The sequence below is a fragment of the Melospiza georgiana genome, chromosome 15 (assembly GCF_028018845.1).
Source record: "Melospiza georgiana isolate bMelGeo1 chromosome 15, bMelGeo1.pri, whole genome shotgun sequence".
Lineage (NCBI taxonomy): Eukaryota > Metazoa > Chordata > Aves > Passeriformes > Passerellidae > Melospiza > Melospiza georgiana.
Window position 1 is genome coordinate 5348204 of NC_080444.1, and position 20384 is coordinate 5368587.

The window sequence follows — 20384 nt, forward strand, 5'->3', positions numbered from 1 at the left end:
CAGCAGGCAGCTGCCTTCCAAGTACTCAGAGGGTCCAAGAGGAAAGCCAAAGCTCAGGAACTACATCTGAGCCTGCCAGATTTTCCTTACTCCACTGGGACACCCTTGCTTTTGGGCTCCTCTTCCAGAGCCCCACAGCATTCAGCTGGGAGCATTAATCTAGGAATGATGCAACTCAATATTCTGTGAACTAGATAATCCACTACACCTGCGACCTCAGTTCCTTCTCCCCAGCTGCTACCCAGCCTCCAAGAACCTCTCAGCATGAGAAGCCTGCACAAACTTGGTCCCATCCATTCATGCCCCATCTCTTACCTTGCTGGAACCTGGGGGGACCAGGAGGGACTTCCTGGTTTGGGTCCACGGGGGGCTCTGGGGTCAGGGTGTCAAACTGCTCCCTGCTGATCATATTCACCTTCTTGAAGTTCTCCACCTCTTGCTGCATTGGAGGAAGAAGATGGTGAAGAAACTACTCACAACCATGGCTCTGCTTGAGCAACAGTCACAACACTGGGCCCCAATGACAGTCACAGGGCCTCGGTGCCCAGAGGGCACTGGCTGCACAGGGGAGATGCAGCAGACAGAAAACTGGCACTGCACAGGCCACATCTGAGCCACTGATTCTGCCAAAGTTTCAGGGATCCCAGTTAGGTTCACTAACCAGCACCTGCTTCTCTCAGGCTTTTACCAGCCAGGTCAGAGCCAGTGCAGTAAAGCTCAACATGAGCTCAGTGACCATTTTTGGCCAGGACCCCCTGCCACCCTCCTGTGTCCCTAGAGCACCCCTCCCCACATCCTCACAGCCAAACTGGCAGCAAACACCCCAACACACACTGTCCCTGTCATCCCAGAGAGCAGTACTGCTTCAGCAATGGGCCAGGTATCACACTTAGAAGCACTGAGCCCAGCTGGCAGCTCTAATAAGTCATCCCACCTCACAGCCATGATTTCCGTCACTGAATGAGTCTGGGCAAGTCCCTGGAAGTGAGAGTCACCAAGTTGGGACCCCAACATTTCAAAACAGCAGATGGGCTTTCTATAAAAAGCCCGTGTCTATGCAAACTGACACCAAAACTGAGAAGAGCACAGGCCAAGAGCAGTCCAGCCACCTATGACTCTGTCCCCAACACACGTAGTCTCCAACAGGCTGTGCCCAAAGCACAGGGCACTAAGGGCAGTGCAGAGACAGCCAGTTCCCCTCACAGACCTGGCACTGCCAGCTGAGATCCTGGCAGACAGCAGAACAATGGGCCCCATGTTCCAGGTCACCTCACCACTGGCACTTTGTTTACCTGGCTGTAGCCTCACGTCTGCTTACAGACACTGGCACTTTGTGTTTATCCCTGGCATGGGCAAACATGGTGCTGGGAGCCAAGAATCCCAAACACTGCAGGAGGACTAATCCCAGTTTAGCTGTACCCCACTGCACTGCCCTTTTCACACTGCTGCACACGAGGCTCCCCACAGGCCACACAGATCCCTTCCACCCTCAGACCAGCACTCTCACCTTGATCTGCGAATACTCTGGCTCAAACTGCTCTGTCCACAGGTCCTGCTCGTAGTAGTAGAGGCCATCATTGATGACCTTGGCCAGCTCTGAGCTCATTTTAGCCCTGGAGGTGTGGTTGCCAGTCCTGTCCCCGCCGGGGTGGCGGCGCAGGTACGGGGGGGTCTGGGTCACGATGAGGATCTTGTTCACGTCGCGGTCGTCGATCTCGTAGTCCGAGTCCTCGTCTGACCAGTCGGTGAAGGTGTTCTTGCGCCCGTCCATCTGCTCCATCTCCTCATCAAAGAGGAAGTCGAGCTCCTCAGGCTCATCTTGGTCCTTTTGCTTCTGCTGCTGCGGCGTCTTTGACTCCTCTGGTTTCTGCAGGGCGGGGGTGAGGGTGACACAGGGTAAAGACCCCACGGTGACACAAGACCCAGCTCTCACCCCTTGTTTCTTTACCCCAGCCCATCTGGGGAGAACATTAATTTACACCACTGAGGAGCAGCTCCAAAGGGGCTCAGATGGACACAGGAGAGACTGGGACATCACTCCCAACAGACCCTACTTCACTGAAGCCTGCCCGTGTATGATCCAAGCCACCCCAGTAACTGGGAGACTCTCAATCCAACAGCTCCCACATCTCTTACCTTGGGCCTGGCTGGGGAAGGTCGGGGTCTCTTCTTCACTTCAATCCATGTCTCTGAATCCAGGTCTGGCAGGCTTGTGGACAGGCCCTTGGGCATTGTCTTCAGGTTACTGACCTCCTCTGTTTTGGTGGGGACTGGGCTGGCAGGACGTGGGGAGCCTGGAGCAGACTCTGGAGCCAACAAGAGCCACAAACCACTTTAGAGGGAGGGAGGAAACCCAGGGGGTGTAGTTACAAATTACCCAACCATTCTGGCAGCATGGCACAGCCTCCAGGACTAACTGGCACACAGTGCCCAAAAATGCTAGAGTGGGAATCTCCAGTTAAAGCTATGATGCCAGGAGTGGCCACAAAGCTTTGCAGGTGACAGCTCCCAGACATACTAAGCCCTAAAGCAGGTGTTCTGTTGCTCTCTGGGAAACCTTCCAGAGAGAGTCTGGAGCCAGATCTTCTGTCAAAACTCTTATGGCAGCACCAAGATCCTTCACATGGGCCCTCAGGCCCAGCCCTGGGCTCCTGCCAGCCCCCATGGGATGAGGTGACAAGAGCCTGGGAAGCCCATGAAGGACAGAAGACCCTTCTGCAGCACTTGGGTGACAGCTCCACACCTGCTGCCCAATTTGTGCCCAGTATCTCCTCATCCAACAAAGGCTGGATTCACAAGTGTCCTCTGCTCTGCCCAGCAGCTGTAGACTATTTCCAGGCAAGCAAAGAGACCTTCAGCAGGACTGACTCTCTGAATCCCTTCAGCCCTAACAGAGGACAGCCACACTCAGTCTCTCACATTACCCTATACCTGGAGGCGGCAGCATTCTGGGAGTCCAAGGACACCAGCTCCCACCACCAAGCAGAAAGGCAATGGCAGAGCCCTGCCCTGGGAACACTCCTGACTCTCAGGGTCTCAGCCCTGCTGCAGTTCCAGCACTGCATCCCACACCTCCCTCCCCATTCCCCCAGTGCTCACCAGTCTCCTTCTGGAAGCTCTGCCGGGGCACAAACTCAGGGCAATTGATGAACTGTGAGAAGTCTGTCTGTGTGTAGTCTGCCATAGGAGGGCCAGGCAGAGCCCATTTTTCTGGCTGCTCTTTTCTCCTGATCTTCTCATCCACGATTTCCACCACCTTGCTGTCCTTCAGAGCCTGGAACCAAGCAATATTTGGTTAACTTGGGGCCTTGCTTTGGCATACTAAGGGGGTCAGCCCAAGCCATCCCTCCCTGGAGGACTCACAGGAGGCAGGAGCAAGTCAAGAACAAGAGAAGGCTCCACTTGCACCTCATCCACAGTGAACAGGCATTACACAGGGGTGGTGAGAAGCAGAACAAGGAGGAAAGGTGACCGTTCCTTGCCCTCACCTTGATGATGAGGCTGATGTCAGTGGTGAGTGCCTGCACACGGTGGAAGCTGGCGATCAGCGTGATGGGCAGGAACCCCTCCGAGTCCATCTTGCGCCGCAGGAAGAAATCCCGCTCCAGGTTGTCCACACTGAAGTAATATTCTCTGCATGGACAACGTGTCAGTGAGAGGAAGCCCCAAACCACCATTCTCTGGGCACCCCCTAGGAACTAACCCCCACACACCCTCAAGGGAGAAAGCCTGGGGAGCCCAGACGTCAACACCTCAGCAGGGTCAATACCTCAGCTGTGACCCTTCCCATGGGATTGGCTGCACAGTGCCCACCACCCGACAAGGACAGGAGGTGGTGCTCACATCTGCCTCTTGATGTAGTCCTTGAGCAGCTCCTGGTCCACGCTGTAGAGCTCAGCACTGCTGATGTTGTCGAAGTAGTAGGTGATGTTGCTGGCGTACTTCTGCGTGCGGGAGCCGTCCGAGCCCTCGAATTTCCGGTACCCATACTGGTAGTCAAAGTGCCCTGGGGGACACCAGGGTCAGCACAGAGCCCCTGGGGTCTGCCCTGCCAGATGGGGGTGGACTCCTGCACAAACACTTCCCTCTTCCTGAGGACCCCCTGGAAGCCCACAGTGGAGCACCCACATCCCTCATCCTCCTCCTGCTCTCTCTCTCTGCCACAGAAGAGGGCAGGAACCCTCTTACCCAAGGATAACTGGGCAGCCCAGCTGACACACAAAGGCCCTACACTGAAGCTGCATCAGTGTCAGCACAGACACTGCCCAGTCATATGTCAGGACAGATGCTCTTTCTCACCCAAGCCATGACTCCTGCTTGGCTGTCAAATGGCATAAAGCCTTCACAGACTATCAGCATGCTTCAATTCCTGCTTACAGAGGTATTGCAAGGGGCAGAAAACATGAAAAAGAGCTTAGCCTGAGTAGCAGGAAGACATCTGCTTTTATAAAAATACTAGTATGAATTATTTGCTTTGTTAACAGCAGCTCAACTTACCAGCTGCAATGACCTGCCACAATATTCCCCTGCATCCCTGGAGTGCTCTGCCCTCCCCAGCCCACTTTAGAGCCCCAGATCTCTGCGGCACACAGACACAGAGCTCTGTGTCACTCTCCCTGCAGTCACAGAGCACACACACACAGTGCTCACCTCCTCTGCCACGGCCCCTGCCCCTGCCCCGGCCGCGGCCCCGGCCCCGGAAGGTTCCTCGCACGGCGCCGCCCTCGCTCTTCACGCTGGACGTCTCATCGTGGTCCTGCCAGCTGCGCTCGTGCTTGTTGTCAGGGTGCCAGCCTGCAGCAGGGGGAGAGGCAGGAGGGGAGTGAGGGCATGACAGCACCTCCCCTCTGAATGCAGGGCAGCTGTGCCCCGTGGCCAGGCCAGGAGGGTCCCCAGTCCCAGCCCCACCTTTGAGCTCGCTGCGGTTGTTGGAGGGGTGCCTGTGCTGCTCGTTCTGCCGGTTGTTCCGAGAGGCTGTTTTGTCTCTGGGCACCTCTGACTTCATGTCTATCTGCAGAGGGACCCACTTGTGTTTGTTGCCTGCAAAAGGACAGGGTTTGGGTGTGACACAGATTCAGAGTGTGGCTGCCTCCTCCCCTGCAGCCCCCACACATGGAGGGGAGAAAGCAGCAGGGCCTTTTGGACAGATCCTGTCCTCTGACACCCCTCCAGGCCTCACTGGATGCAGAACAGCTCTGACCAGGACTCTGAGACATGGAGGGACATGAGTCAGAACTTGCTTGTGGCAATTGTCACAGCACTTGTCCTTCCTCTGCCCCTTTCTGCCTGCCCAGGCTCAGGCCAGACTAAGCCCACGTGTCAACCACAGCTGATGGAACCCACAGTGAGGGGCTGTTCTGTGCCACCATGGAGCACCTGGGAAGGCAGGCTCCTGCCCTGCCCCTGCTTGGGCCCTGCTCCACCAAAATGACACGTGAAGCCTGCAAACACCTTTTCCCACAGCTGTCCCTGCACTGGGATCATGTCCTGCAGCAAGGACTCCACAGAAGGCAGAGGAGGCTTCCACCTGCCTGAGGGCCGGGAAGGGGAAGAGAAGCTGAGCCTGGAGGACTCTCCCCACCAGCTCCTGCCTTACCTTTCTTCTTCTGGGCTGACTTCTGGTTGTCATCATCACCATTCTTCTCCTCCCCAGACTCATCAGATTTGGTTTTCAGGCTCTCTTTGCCATCGCTCCCATCTCCCTTTTCCTGCTCTTTCATGTCTTTCTTGACAGGCAGTTTCCGAAGGGATGGTGCTTTGTGTGGCTGCTGGGGACACAGCAGGGCAGGAAAATGTGAGAGGTGGGAGTAGTGAGGAGCTGGAGGCAGCCCCCAGCAGGAACAGGAAGACTTTGCCCTAGGCTGGGTGCATCCCTGTACCTCCCAGAGCTGTCCTGCTCCTGGGGAAGGGCTCATGGCTGAGCAGGGCAAGGGCTCATTGAGACACCAGGATGGGCTGACAGGGAGACCCTGTGCTCATGGATGGCTTTGTCCTGTAAAGGACCAGACTGCCCCAGTGACAAAAGGGTGAGTGACCACCTTGCCCTGACACACAGGCAGGAGCTAGCAGAGCAGCACCCAAAAATAGAAAGGTTTCAATGACACCCATGTCCTCAGCAGGGAGGAAAGGCCGAGCCCCTTCAGCACACCAAACCCTTTCATGCATTTTCAGTTCCTCCTGACCTTGGCCCAGTCCCCTCCTGCACAGAGCAGGTCTGGGGGCTGGCCTACCTGCTCCAGCCAGCCCAGGGCTCAGAATGGGCTCCAGGTTCCCAGAATAGCACTGAGGGAGGGAGGCAGCCCTAAAAGGAAATTCCCTGCACACTATTCCTGGCTGCCTCTGCACTGACACTCAGCACCCCAAATGGCCTGGCTCAGCCAGTGCTGCCAGAGGGACAGGGAGGTCTGCAAGGGCCTCATCCTGCCCATCACAGTGGTTCTGTGTTCTCACCTGCACACTCTTGTGGGCTATTTCTCCAGGTGTTGGCCAATTTGTGGCATCACCAAAGTCACCAACCTGGCAGCAAAGAGAAAGGTCCTGTTAGTGCACAAAGCTGCAGCAGGGAAGAATGCTTTCCACCCACCCTGTCCCACAAACAGCTGTCCCCAGGAGGCTGGAGGGGGACACCCACACTGCACATGCACAGCCCCTCTCCCCTTCAAAGCAGGAACCCTGAACTAATTCCAAATAGCTGCAGACAAGTTTATGTCCATCAGACATTGAAATGAGGCTGCCACCACTCCTGCAAGCTCCCAGCCTCTCACCAAATGTTCTGCCCCAGCAGCAGCAGCATTTGGCAGCAAGTTGCCCAGGGTAATTCACTCAATTACAGGCACCATCCCTTGCACAGGGAAAGCACTCAGCTACCAGCATTCTAAATACACCTGATGCAAGTACATTCCACTGAAGAAGCTCTTCCAGCTGCTGGCAGCCACAGCCAGGCACAGCCCCAGTCAAGTGCCCAACTACAACCACCCTGTGCTGCCAACAAAGCAAGGACATGGTCCCAGAGTGGCTGAGAAAATTCAAGCACGTGAAGGAACTTCCTCATTCCAGTCACTCCATGGCCACACAGGGGAACATCAACTACTTCTCTCCTGAATAAATGACCTGCTCACTACCACCATTTCTATCTCTTTCAGCTTTCAGAGGACCTGCAGGACAGAGGAAAGAAGTCAAACAGCTGCCCAGGTACCAAAGGAATCATATTTGGGCACGGAAACTCCTCCTTGCCCTTGTGAGATCGTTATTTCTGAATTAATTTGGAATCAAAGGAATTTTTTATCCCTCAGGAGATCACATCTTTACATGCAGGTGCCATGTTCCTCTGCCCAGGAGGCAAGTTTCCTGGGAAAACCAATTCCAGTGCCTGTTTCACAGAGAGGAGCACCTTCCATCCCAGGGCCTTCCTCTCTCCAAAATGGAGCAGAGAAGTAAAGTCCTATCAAGCTGCTGGGAGCCAACACCAACAGCCCCGTCCCCAGCTGTGCCCCAGAAGAAACTGTCCCTCCATCACCACTGATTCCCTGGAACAAATTGCCCTGGTTCCTCCAGAGGAGTGGCTCTGTCTGACATCAATTTCCCTGGCTCTGTGTGTGCCAGGGAGGAACAGACTGCACAAGGAAGGACAGAGCTGCAGACACACCACTGGCACACCCTGCCTACACTGCAGGGCTGGGCACAGGCTGAGCCCACAAGGAATCTGGGGTGTCCTCACAGCAGGGTGAGAGGTTTGCCACATCCAGAACTCCTCCAGGTTCCTCCCTCTTAGAGGTGAGGTGAGAAGGTCTCCCCTAACCTAGCTGGGCAGAAAACCAGTCACAGCAGCATGCGAGATCCCTAAAATGCTGAAGAGGAGATGGAGAACAAGGCCAGCACATCAGGCTCTCCACAAGCAAGCTTGTGAAGGGAGAGCTCTGTCTCCAGACCCTTGAGAGGCTCATGCAGCACAGACAACTGCACCAGAAACTGGGGGCCAGTGAGAGGAGAGCAGGCACAGCCTTACCTTGCTTCCTTTCCTCTGTCTCGGGTTGGCAGCCCTCACCACTTTTGCTGGAGTTGTAAGTTCTGCAAGAGAAGGATAACAGAAGTGTTAAAACACAGCTGAGAGCTGTGAGTGGGAGTGTTGGCTCTGGACAAAAGTGGGTAGGAAGGAAAGCAGCTCCCCCTTGAGCAAAGGAGGGCTAACAGGAAAGGTAAACAGAAAACACAGCCAGCTCCTGACTCGAGTCTCAGAACTGCCCCGTTAAGATCAGAGAACTCCTGACCAATCCAGGCGGCCCAGAGATGGACTTTTAACCCCAAGCTGCTGCAGGATGGCAGCCCCTGCCTTAGCTCTGCCCTCCCCAGCCAGGGAGGATGGGGGCACCCACAGAACAGCAAAACAAACCTGCCCTTGAAAAGCCAATTCCCATCACAGTGCCCTGATGCTCCCCAGAGGGCAGAGCAGGGCTCTGACAGAACTGTGCAAAAGTCTGTGGCTGCTGAATCCTGGTCTGAAGTCAGGCATCCCAGCAGGGACAGCAAGTTCAAGGGAGGAAATGTACAGAGAGAACGAGCCAGGGCCTAAATCCTGCTACAGCTGAAAGCATTTAGGCACTGAAGCACCTCTAGGGTGTTTTAACACATCAGAGTGAGACTGCCGGGGTTCACACCACCACAGACCTCACAGCAAGTCAAGATCTCAGCCTCACCGTGGCCCATCTTGGCTCCAGCTCACACACCACCTCCTTACAAGCACAAACAGGAATTCAGCTTGCTTTGTGCCCCAGCTCTGGCTGCAAGGTCTCTGATCAGGCTCACACAGGGCACACAGAGACCAAGCAGGAGAGCAGCACAGCTCTGCCCAGCACACACCAGAGGGTTTGTGGGACCTCCTCCAGGACACTGGTGCTCCACAGGGACAGGAGAGCCCACTGGGCCCTGCCCCAAAGGGCAGCCTGTGCCAGGTGCCAGCTCCTGCAGAGAGGATTTCTGCTGACTCACTGGCTTTGTTTAGAAGAAAAGCAGCCCTGGCTGGGGTAGGCTGAGGGTGGGAGGATCAGCACGGGCTATCAAGGGATGCCCCGGGAAACACCCTGAGTAGCCTATTCAGCTCTGCTCAAAGCTGCCTTTGATCTCCTTGCAAGGCTGGACAACTTTGCCTGGATGATCAAAACCGGTCCCCTTCTGAGCCTCCACACCAGTGATTCATCCTGGCCTTGCTCAGGGCTGGAGGCTTTGAAGTGTCAATAAGGCAGAGTCAGACATGGCAGGACAGAGCCATGTGCACTCCCCTTCCCCAATTCCTTTCTCTATAGCTCCTGCATGGGGATTTCATGTCCAGAAGAGTCCAAGCTCTCAGCTGGGTCCCTGAACCCTCCCCTTTTCCCCCAGACCTCCCCAACCCACCCGCAGTGCCTCCCTTCACGAGCGGCAGCAGTCCCACGTGTCCCTCGTTTATTCCATGTGCACTTCATTGAGAATCCTGCTCCATGGCACAAAGCTTGCCACAGGGCTTTTAAACTCCCCTGCTGGTGTAGGAAGAGGCACCACTTTCAAAACCGCCCCCAAAATCCTCCATTCAACGCCCACAGATGTCACCAACTAAATATAGCTTCAAAAGGCACCAGGAGCTAGAGCACAAACCCACAGACACAGAGGAGCCCTGCCTGCTGCAACAGCACTGATGGGACTGGCACAGCCTGATCAGAGCTGATCTCTGGGGCTGGGGACAGCAGGGACAGCTCTCAGCCTGCAAGGATCCCAGCCAGGCTCTGCTCCCAGCACAGCACAGCCCCAGGGCTCACAGCAACAGCATCCAGCCCTTTCCTGCAGCTGCCTCGAGGCCATAGATGTTCTTGTGCTTTTTTTGGGGAACCAGTCAAAGACAGGGGCCTCACAAGCAGCACTGAAAGAGGACCAAGGGGCACAGCCTGTGGCAGGGGCAGGTGCCACAGACTCCATGATCTCTGCGGGGGAGGGAGGAGATTGTTTGAAACAAGTTCTGCTGCTTTCCTTATCTGCAAGATATGAACAGGGATCCCTTATCTCGATGAGGTGCTGAGAAGGCTAATTAGCATTTGCAGAGCACTGCAGAAGACAAAACACAAAGTAAAGGGGTGCAGTCCAGCAGGGGGGGGGGAGGCTGTGGAGCACGGATGGAGCCCCAGCAATTCATGGTGGAGACCAAAGTAGGAGACCAGAGGCTGGGACTGTGCTGGTGGACACGTGGCCAGACACAGCATTTGTTGAGCCAAGACCACAGCAAGCAGAGGCCATGCAAGCCTGGCACCCTCCAGGGCACAGCAACATAACCAAGGGCACCAGCAACACATCTTGTGGTCTTCAGCTGCAAAGACCCCCTGCAGGAAAGCCTCACTGCATCAGCCTGGGGAGTGGAGAGCAAATGAGTGCTGCTCATGCCAGGCAGGAGCTCAGCACAAGCACTGAGGGACACTGGACGCCTCCCTGGTTCACAGCCCAGCCTTTAAAAGCTGCTAACAGATGTCTCAGACCTCTGGGTGTCTCACAACCCTCCCTCTGCATGTGTTTGGTGGCAGTAAGTAATTTCAGTTGCACTAGCAGTGCCTGACCACCTCCTGAAAAACAGGGCCTCTCTGTGTGAGGGGACAGACAAACAGCTGCAGCAGGAGCCAGGGCTCAGTGGAGTGAGGCTGGTACAGGGACAGCGGGCAGGGAAGCAAGGAGCAGCTCTGCCTGCAGCCACAGAGCAGATGCTGGCACAGCCAAGAACAGAACAGCAGCAGGTCTTGAGTTTTGATCTGCTGCCTGCAGCCAGAACCTGATGGTTTGTCCAGCCACGAGGTGATTATTCCTTAGCAACCAAGGGGATGAGGCACAGGTGGGAGCACCCACAGCAGCCCCAGAGCTGCCATCACAGCCAAACCCTTCCTGTGGCTGTGCCACAGCCAGAGCCCTCCCTGGCTTTGCACACTCACTCCCAGATGCACCCGAGTGCTTTCCTGCAGCCAACACCTGCCTGGGGCACAGAGCCCTGGGGTGGGAGGCTCACAGGGGCATCCAGGTGAGCAAATGCCTCTTATCCTTGCAAAAGGAGCAGACAGCCAGAGTGACAGCAGATCCACAGCCCCTCCACCCCAACAGGACATTTGACATAGGACCATGGGACCCAACCAAGGAGATACATCTACTAACTGATCTGGGAAAATGAAACCAAACACCCAGCAACTGGTTTTCTGCCTTTCCTTGAATCCAATGGAATTTATAATGGAATTTTAGAGAAGGTACATGAAGAGAGAATAAATCAGCAGTGCTGGGCAGAGACCTGGCATTACTGGAGAAATACCTGTACCTATAGCAAGAATGCTGTAATGCCTGCTCCAGGTGTGCAATGCAGACAGGGGCTCCAGCAGCTGGGACAGCCTCAGAGGGCAGCCCAGGCTCCCAGCAGGAATGCAGAGCCCTCAGCTCCGGCACACTGTCCCTGACACAGCACGCCCTCCTTCCCCAGCAGCCAGGTCGACAGAAAGGAGCCATCCTGCTCCCTGCTCCACAGCCTGGCACCTTCCAGAAAGTGCTGATAAAGGAGGTTCCAAGCCAAGAGCCCGGACTTTGTGCTGAAGAGGCTGAGGCAGGGGCGCATGCTCTGTGATGCAGCTCCTGATGGGGCTGCAGGAGCCAAACCAGTATCCCCAGTTTCCCCAGAGCCCTGGCAGGAGCTTGAGGGTGCTGTATGACACAGCCACGTGCCCAGCAGTCCACCAGGATCCACTTCACTCTTCTGTCTGCACAGTGCACAGAACACTCTTGGCACATGTGAAGACTGTAAGGCATAACCAACACCACAGGACACCAGCTCTGGCATCGAGGTTTTTAGGTGAGAAAAGCAAGTGCAGCTTGGGCAAGGGTGAGCCGAGAAAAATGTTAAAAAATGTTTCTGCGTGGGATTATCTGTTTTCCCAGGAGATAGATAGCTCCTTCAGAGTAATTTTGTGAGGGCAGGAGAGTCCCTCCTGGGGTACTGACACACAGGAAAGAGGGGGTTAAACAGCACCAACCCTCAAAAAATTCCTGTAAGACAGACCCAGCAGGCCTGCCCGGACCCCACTGTGGCAGCAAGAATTCCCTTCCTGGCCTAAAAGAATACCTAGAGAGCAGCTCCAAAGGTGCATCCCTACCTTCCCAACATGGGTAACTCAGGCCACCAACCCTGTCCCTGTCCTTGCTCCAGGCCTCAAGGAATCTCTCTCTCAGGGTGACCTGATGTGCTCAGCAGCAGGAGCATGATTTGGAGACTCTCCTGTGGCACTCATGTACTCAGTGCAGGACTTGCATTCTGAGCCTGCCCCAGCCATCAGATGACACAGCTGGTGAGCTGCATGTCCACCAAGAGCACACAGGGACATGTGCAGGACCAGTCCTGCAGGCCAGATGTCACCTGCAAGCCAGCAGCAGTCCCTGCTCCCACCCGCAGCCTCTCTCTTGCAGGCAGAGATAAAACTCTTTCCTTTTTGAGTCCATCCCAAACAGGACCCCCTGAAGTTACAGGCAGAGAAGCCTTGGGGAACAGGCACACACTTTATTTATATATTTATAACAGCTCCTTTTGTGGGTGTTGCACCCATTTCTGGATCAGCAAGAGGCTGGGGTGGGCAACACACCCGTGCTGTAAAGTGGCTGGGAAGCACCAGCAGATGGGAGGGGACCTCAGCCAACCCAGGGAGACACTGGCAACACCCCAGTGAGCAGAGAGGGGCAGGTACCCCCAGAGACCAATGAGCAGATCCAGCCCTGCCCTGCCTCCCCAGGAGCTGCTCCCTGCACAGCCCCAGCCCTGTGCCAGAGCTGAGATGGGAAACACTTGTCCCTGCAGCTCCACACACGAGCGGAAAAGCCTGGGATTTATAGCACTGGCTGCTTGGCAGGCTCACATTCTGCTGAAGGCATCACAAAGCCAGAAAGGTCCAGGACAGGCTCAGCCCACAGACTGCACCTCCTCTTGGTTTGCAGTGTTTTACAGCTCTACCTCCCACCAAATCACAGCTGCAGCCAGGGGCACATGAGTGCATGGAGGGGGAAACAAGGGAGCAGTGCATGGAGTTCTACAGCTTTAAAGGAGATGTTAGCACAAGGATATCTTCCAGCACAAATGGGTTGGTGCCTCCATGACAGGGGCTCCCACCTGCTCCTGGGGACTGCAGAGAACCACAGCCAGCCCCACCACTCATAGCACCTGGTGTCACAGCTCCCAGAGGCAGTGTCTGGCCTTGCTTACAAAGGTAAGAGGAATATCTGCAACACCTCAGCAACAGCAGGAGTTTCCTGTACATGCAAGAAAAGCTGCAGAAGAATGGCCAAGGTCAGGACCAAGCAGAAGACTGGATCCTTAAGGTGGATGCCTGAGCAGGATTCAGGCTTGTAAAGCTCGTGGGAAGCCTGCTGAGCTGGAGCAGGAGATAAGCTGCAAGCAGCATGGCTCAAAGCCTTCCAAGCAATTTTCCCCAGCTCCACTGTACAGCCCTACTGTAACAGCAAAGGAAGCAAGGAGCTGCCTACACCTCTCTGCAATGTAAGCTCTGCAACTGCTGCAAAGATCACTCTCTAAAAATAACTTCAAAAAGGGCATCTGACAGCTCCATGGAGAGCATGAGAACACTCCCACCTGGGTGTCCTAGGCAGCTCCAGGAGCTCAGGAGTTTGCCCTGGAAAAGTGCAGGGAGGGAGGCTGGGGCACAGGCAGGTGGAGCCAGGACAGCACTGCCACAGGCTGAGTGTGGGCATCTGAGTTATAATCCAGCTCTCTGAGCCCTCACATCCCCCAGCTGATAGTCTGAAAGCCCCGGAAGAGGAGGAGCAGCTCAGGACATGTGCAGAGCCCTTCTCTGCTGACAGCACAGATCCTCACAGCGAGCAGGGGCTTCAGCCAGAACAGCACTGCTCCTTCAAACACACAAAGCTGCTACAAGCTCTACACACATGCATTATCTGCAGGGTCTGACATTTATTTCCAGAGCAAATGAGGGGCAGGAAGGGTCTGGACTTACCAAAAATGCGAGATCATCTTCACTGCAGCCTCTCAGTCCCAGACAAATGCTGTAACTTGTGACCAGCTACACTCCAGGAGGAGCGGGTCAGGAAACACCGACAAGCATTTCTAACATTAACACTGTCACTGAGGGCAGCCTGGATGCTTCCTGGCACAGACAGCTGCTATTAAAGGTAGAGAATGAACTCCCTCTTAAGGGCGAGTGACATCTTTCCACCGCCTTTTCAAGCAAATCTCTTCCCTGAAGAGGATTTCTAGGAAACTCCTGACACACAATCCATGCTCACAGCCCTGCACATGATCCCCGAGATGCCAGGCACACACAGAATGAGACTGCACATGAACCACCTCCCACCCAGTTATCTACAAAGAAAAGAATTCTCAACTAAGGATTCTCTCCAGGGGGAACCAATGGTTCCTAAAAACCAAGGAGCATGGCACAGGGGACACAGGCAAGGTCACCCAGCTGACTAGACCTCAGAAACTGTCAAAATGAGGAAGCTGGGCTGGCTCAGGTCCCCACAGCTGCTGAGCCACCCTGGTCTCTCTGAGCAGGGACAAGGCACCCACCAGCTCTGCAGGAGAGCCTCCAGCACCCGTGCCTCACCCAGTACATCTGGTGCAGATATCTCCAGCTGGAACAGCATGTCACCAGCAATTCCCCTGCCAGCATGGAAGGCAGAAAAGCCTTCAAGGACACCCGTGAACACTCTGTGAGGTTAAATGGTTCAGGGACAGGGGCTGGAAAAGCTGCAGGGAAAAGGCTGTGTCAGTGTGAGCCCCTGAGAAAAGGCACAAGTTGATCCAGCTGCTGCTCTGGGCACGAGGCACAGCAAGGACAGCCCAGGGCTAGGACAGGAGGCCACCTGAGGCAAGGCTGCAGCAGCCCAGGGTGTGCAAGTGAGCCAAATCGTGGAGGAGATGGAGGGTCAAGCCCTCCTCCCAGCCAGTTCAGAGACCAGCTGATAGTTCATGACCTAAAAACTAAAATCAGTGGTGGGGAGAGGGTTAACATGAACAGGAACTACAGGACAGAAAGGGCAGACACCAGGCAGGACTCACAACTCCTTACAAAACAATAAAAAGAAACCAACCCAACCCACTCACCTTTGGGAACAACTGATTTGCAAATTAAAAGGGGGTGTCCACCCTCCAAGAGAGATCCGGAGCAGTTTCCTCTGCTCCCGTTTACCTCTGCTGCACCGCTCTGCCTGTTCTGCCGGGCTCTAATGAAAAGCTAGTTAACAGTTAATTATTACCCATTCAGACACACGATCCCCTACTCTGACTGCCGGCTGGGAGGGATAAGACAGTCACGTGATGCAAAAATCCCGACCTTATGAAAGCACGGGCAACTATATTTAGTTGGAAAAACGATGACCTAGCGAGCCTGCTCCTCCCCGGCCCCCCTTCAGAGGAGCCGACCTGCCACCTCCCAGGATCCTCCCTCCACGCACCCGGCAAGATCCTCACCCAGCAGGAGCTGGAATACTTACAACAGGGACACCTGGCACGGGAACAAGCCCTGTGTGCACCTCCAGGGTGGAGGGGCCAGGCCAGCACACAGCCCAGCTTGAGGGACCTTCCCTCCTCATCCTCAGTGCTCTGCAGAGGGTCACCCTGTCAGCAGCAAAAGCTGATAAGCACTAAGAGCAACAAACAGGGGCCTAGCCCAAGGTCCTGGACCTTATCTCGAAAGCAGGAGGCACACTGGGAACCTGACCTTTGTGACCAGCACAGGAGATGCATTCAGCAGACACGCTCCAGCTGCTGGCTTCTCCATGCCCAGGGCTGGTGATGCCCAGAGCTGGTGATAGGAGTTTGCCCCTCCGGACCAGTCTACCCCTCTCTCCTCAGGGCTGGGTGACCAAAACAGGCACTGGTGTGCTAAGAACAGAGTGGGAGCCAAGGCATGCGGAGACATGGCCCTAGAAAATAAGGTGCAACAACAAAATCCAAGAGCATCATCTGCTCCCTCTGAAAGTGGAGGGCTTCACTCTGCAGTGAAAGAGCTTCAAAGCAGAAGAAAACAAAAAAGCCTGAGGAGCAGACTTCATTAATCTCTTGACATCAGCAGAAGGGTGCTCTCTGCCTGGATCCTGCTGTGGGCCATGAGACAGCACAGCCAGCAGCACCTGTGGCACAGGTGAGAGGAGGTCACTGCATCGCTGCTGAATTCCTGCTGACACCACCCCTTTAATGGCTGTCAGCCTCTTCTGCAGCTGCATCTGGGGACTTGGAAGCTGACAAAACCCTTCCTAGGGAGCATCTGGTATGTCTCACTGTAAATATTTAACAACAAAAAGACAGGAATGAGAGCCAAGCGCCTGCAGAGAGACCCTCCAGCTCCAGTTCACACTGTCTAGGAGGAGACTGTGCAGCTCCCACTGTGCCAGCAGAGGGGGAGAGAGGTTGTACAAGGCAAAAGTGTGAACTCTGCACAAAATATGCCTCTGGAAAAGCTGTCATCTCAAAGAACAGAATGGGTTTCCAGAAAGGAGACTGTGATGTAATTCAAATAGCATCAATCCGAGTTCCTCCCGCTGTGATTCCTGGACCTTACTGGCTACTCTGGCAGAGGCCTCCCTGCAGGACCTGAGTGTCCCCTGAGCAGTGGCCATTTGCTAAGTGACCACTTAACCTTGCCCTCAGCCTGCACAGCTGCAAACCTGCCTCCCTGACTGCACAGAACAAGAGGAGACTGAGCAGCAGCTCAGCTTGCGAGGTCAAGGAACACAAAGGCATCGTGGTGCACAAATCCAGCTCCATCTCTGGGGGCAGGGGACAGTAACAGGGATTTGGTGGTAGGAGCAGGTGCAGCAAACTTCCCCAGGAATTTAGGGAGGTCACACTTAGGTCTCCCACTAAACAAGGTGTCTCCATAAATGTGCTGAAGAAATCTTAGTCTCATAACCACCTAGATTAAACTCAGCACAGGTATGGGGGCTTCCTCCTGCTAGTGAATCCGTAGCATTAAACTCATGACAAGGCACTCAAATATCCCTGTGATATTTGAGAGCAAGCAGAAGGGCTTCTTTCTGTGCTACTTCAGGATTACTGCACCTCAGCTGAGCTGATTTCAGGCATGCTTTTCCAAGCAGAAGATACATCATCCTCACTTATGCCCCCCACCTTAAGATGCAGAGACATTCCAAATTTTTCTAAATAACCCTGATATAGCCACTTTCTTCCTGGGTTCACAATCACATGAATCCTGCTCCATAAACCACTCTCTCTAATAAAGTTAATTCCAGTGCTACAGGTGGCTGCCTCCCATGTCAATACAGAGCATAAAAGAGTACAACACCCTAATCAGACTAAGTCTTCCCAAAGGAATCAGGAATACCCAATTACAAAAGAGTGCAACATAGCAGTTTCCTAATTTAAAAATCCATCTCCCCTCCTTTTATTCCTAAAGGATTAAAAATCACTTCCTTGCAGTGGTAGTATCACCCTCGTCTCTTTATGGAAAACTTCACAGCATTTAATTCAAAGAGGCATTGATAAATTCAAGAAAGATATCTCAGACACTGCTGACAGTTGTACAAAATGATCAGGTCAGGGTGCAGCAGATGAAAAAAAGTCATCAGGAGTGGTGAAACCAAGACAGAGCATCACTTGCTGCTCTGCTGAACACCAGCGCATCCACAGCTGCACCCTGCAGTCAGCTCTGGTCTCTGGAATTCCACAAGGGCACAGGGCTGTTACAGCTGCTCAAAGAAAAGCAATTAAACCACCCAGAGGCAGCTCCTCGAGAGGTGAGACTAAAAAGGCTGGGATCGTCCACCCTGGAGAGGAGGAGGGCTGGCTGCAGCATGCAGGAGGCCAGGAGGGCACAGGCACAGCACACTGAGCTAGCAGGAGATGCACTTGAAGTGCCAGAAGTATTTCCTTTCAGAGCAGGCAGATCTCACACAGCATCAGCTGCCTGGCAGAAGTTTGGTGTTCAGAGTGAAGACATCCACAGACATCCAGCTGCAAATGTGCCCTCCCAGTCCTCCTCAGCAGCAAAGTGGGAATGTGAGAGCGTGTCCCTTGTTCCACCAAGCCCAACCCTGCATCTCTCAGGGGTGTTGAAGTCTCTCAGCTTTCCATCTGAACTCCAGATCACATGGTTTGAAATGGCTCCTTCTGAAAAGCACCTACAGCTGCCAAATCCTGGCTGTGGGATGTGGGAGAGGAAAGCACTGAGGCACTGCTGTGCCAGACAGAAGGAAAGTGAGGCCTCTCTTCAACAAGTGCTTTATTTGCAAACACTGTTAGGTAACTGGGACACCAACACTGCTGTGCTTCCACCTCCATAGTGCTCCACGTGACACGGGGATGATCCAGGCTGAGGATCCAGGCTGAGGGCAGGCTGCCACCAGCACCCCATGCTAACAAGCAGGAACATGCTCTGGGGCACACCAGAGCTACTGTGCCTACAAAATGGATGAGTTTTGGCTCAGGCACCCCACCTATGCAATTCCCAACCCTGATACTGCAACTCAGCATCTTCCATCACTCTGCTAAACCATCTCCTTGGGAGGGGACCAACAGACTTCTCACCCAGAGGGGAAACCAGCCATTCAAACACACCTGACTAAAGCTTAAAAAACAGATCCCTGATACAAGTGTGGGAGTTCTGGTGACCAGAGTAAATTAACTCATTCAATAACCTCAGCAATGAAAAGGAGGTGAGAGAGTCAAACCCTCAGGAATGCACAACAGCTCTGGTGGCAGGAACAGTGCCACTCTACCTTTGCCTCTGCCTTCACCCTTCACTGTATTTTGAGATACCACAATCTCCAGATAAGCTTAGTGCAAGGGAAGAAGCAGCATGGCACCAACTTTAAGGCTCTTCTGGAGAAAGCCTGCACAATGTCTGTGCAACTACCATTTAGAGGAATCCTGTTTAAGCTTTAACTTATCTCCTAAAAACCAGGCAGAATTGTAAAAAAGGCCCCAAGCTCTGTAGGTAATGTTTTCTGCAACACTGCTGACATGTAACAAACACTTTCTGAAGCACTATCATCTGCTGCAGACACACACACACTCATGCCCCACCCTGGAGGCAGCTATGCAAGGTCCCCAACCAGCTGGAGAACAGAGAATGGAGCAGTGCCAAGCAAAGGACATCTCTGAGTTCACAGCACAGGCAGGCAAAACCCCATACCAAAAGAAGACAGATCTTCAGCAAGATGGAGAAAAGCCTCCTACAAACTCAACAGATGGAGAATATATCCTTGCTCTTCAAAACCCTGATGTTTCACTATTACAAGTTAAGAAAATCATGAGGGACTTACAAATGTGTAATCAAAGCCTTAATCCAGGGCATCTAGTTCTACACCAAGGCCTTGGTAGCTGGCTAGAGCTCTGGAAAAACATCCACAACTTCATCCCTCTGTTCAGTTCAGCAAGTTCAATTACAGTGCCTCCAATGTTACACCAGACCACTCCAAACCAGGGAGTTATTTTCCCTGAAATCAGCTTTAAGACACCAGAGCTATTTCCATACTTTCAATGCCTCCACAATCAACAGTGATTTATCCTCACACCATCCATGAACTGGAGAAAAGGGATCCTATGCAAAGCCAAGGATGGACACAGGGACATGCCTGGGGTGACACAAGGCCAAGTCAGGCACTGACTTCCATTCCCAGGGCCTTTGCTATGGCACATCCCCACATGGCACTACAGCTCTGAAACAACAGGCTCTCACTGGCTGATCCTGGTATCACTGGTTAAAACACAAACCTTTCCTTCAGTCCTGGCACTTCCACAACATCAGCCTGGATGAGAAGCTTCTGGCAATTTGGGAAAGGCAGGAATTGAGGTAATCAATGTTTGCTTCTGAAAACGACATTATTCTCCTGATTTGAAACCTCCATCCAGAGCAACCTCACTCTCCCACCACAAGGCTACCCACACCACTGGGGCCAGGAAGTTTTTTCTTTGTGCTGATGGCAACGCAGTGAGCAGCTTGGTTGTCCTTAACAGCAATACTCAACAGCAACACACAGACTACAAGCCACAGGGGAGGTCTGTGTCTTCCCAAAGTACTGCAAATTCAAATATATATCCTCAGGTTCATAGACACATCCACCTGTATACAGGTAACATATAAACAACAACAATCTGAGATACATTTGCATCTTGACACATCAGTGTTTTCAATTATGTGTGATGAGCAAGACCTACAAGTTCCCAAACTCCTTCACCCTGGACATCCAAATTTGCTATGCTACAATGTATGGGAGGAAAGAACCTTCCAGCTGTTTAGTCATCACTACATGAAAGCATAAAAGATGCCACTGCTATACAGGAATGACCAAATATTAGAGGTTTGTTTAGGAAGTTCCTTTGCTTCGGTTTTTGGGTGGGGCTTTTTTGGGGT

At 53.6% G+C, this 20384-nt stretch overlaps 1 protein-coding gene across 2 annotated transcripts in view; it reads right to left on the reverse strand.

Annotated features, from left to right (window-relative positions):
* Positions 1-20384, reverse strand: part of LARP1 (La ribonucleoprotein 1, translational regulator) — a 44620-nt gene that overhangs the window by 8454 nt on the left and 15782 nt on the right. The window contains exons 3-13 of one of the 2 annotated variants that reach the window (XM_058035131.1): positions 8006-8067; positions 6451-6516; positions 5597-5765; positions 4909-5040; positions 4651-4794; positions 3844-4006; positions 3489-3633; positions 3100-3274; positions 2137-2306; positions 1508-1867; positions 316-439 (exon numbers count right to left, since the gene is read on the reverse strand). In XM_058035131.1, the coding sequence (XP_057891114.1) occupies positions 316-439; positions 1508-1867; positions 2137-2306; positions 3100-3274; positions 3489-3633; positions 3844-4006; positions 4651-4794; positions 4909-5040; positions 5597-5720 (1537 nt within the window). In that variant the 5' untranslated portion in view covers positions 5721-5765; positions 6451-6516; positions 8006-8067. Of the gene's footprint in view, positions 1-315; positions 440-1507; positions 1868-2136; positions 2307-3099; positions 3275-3488; positions 3634-3843; positions 4007-4650; positions 4795-4908; positions 5041-5596; positions 5769-6450; positions 6517-8005; positions 8068-20384 lie in introns of both variants that reach the window. The other variant, XM_058035130.1, reaches the window with a different exon arrangement.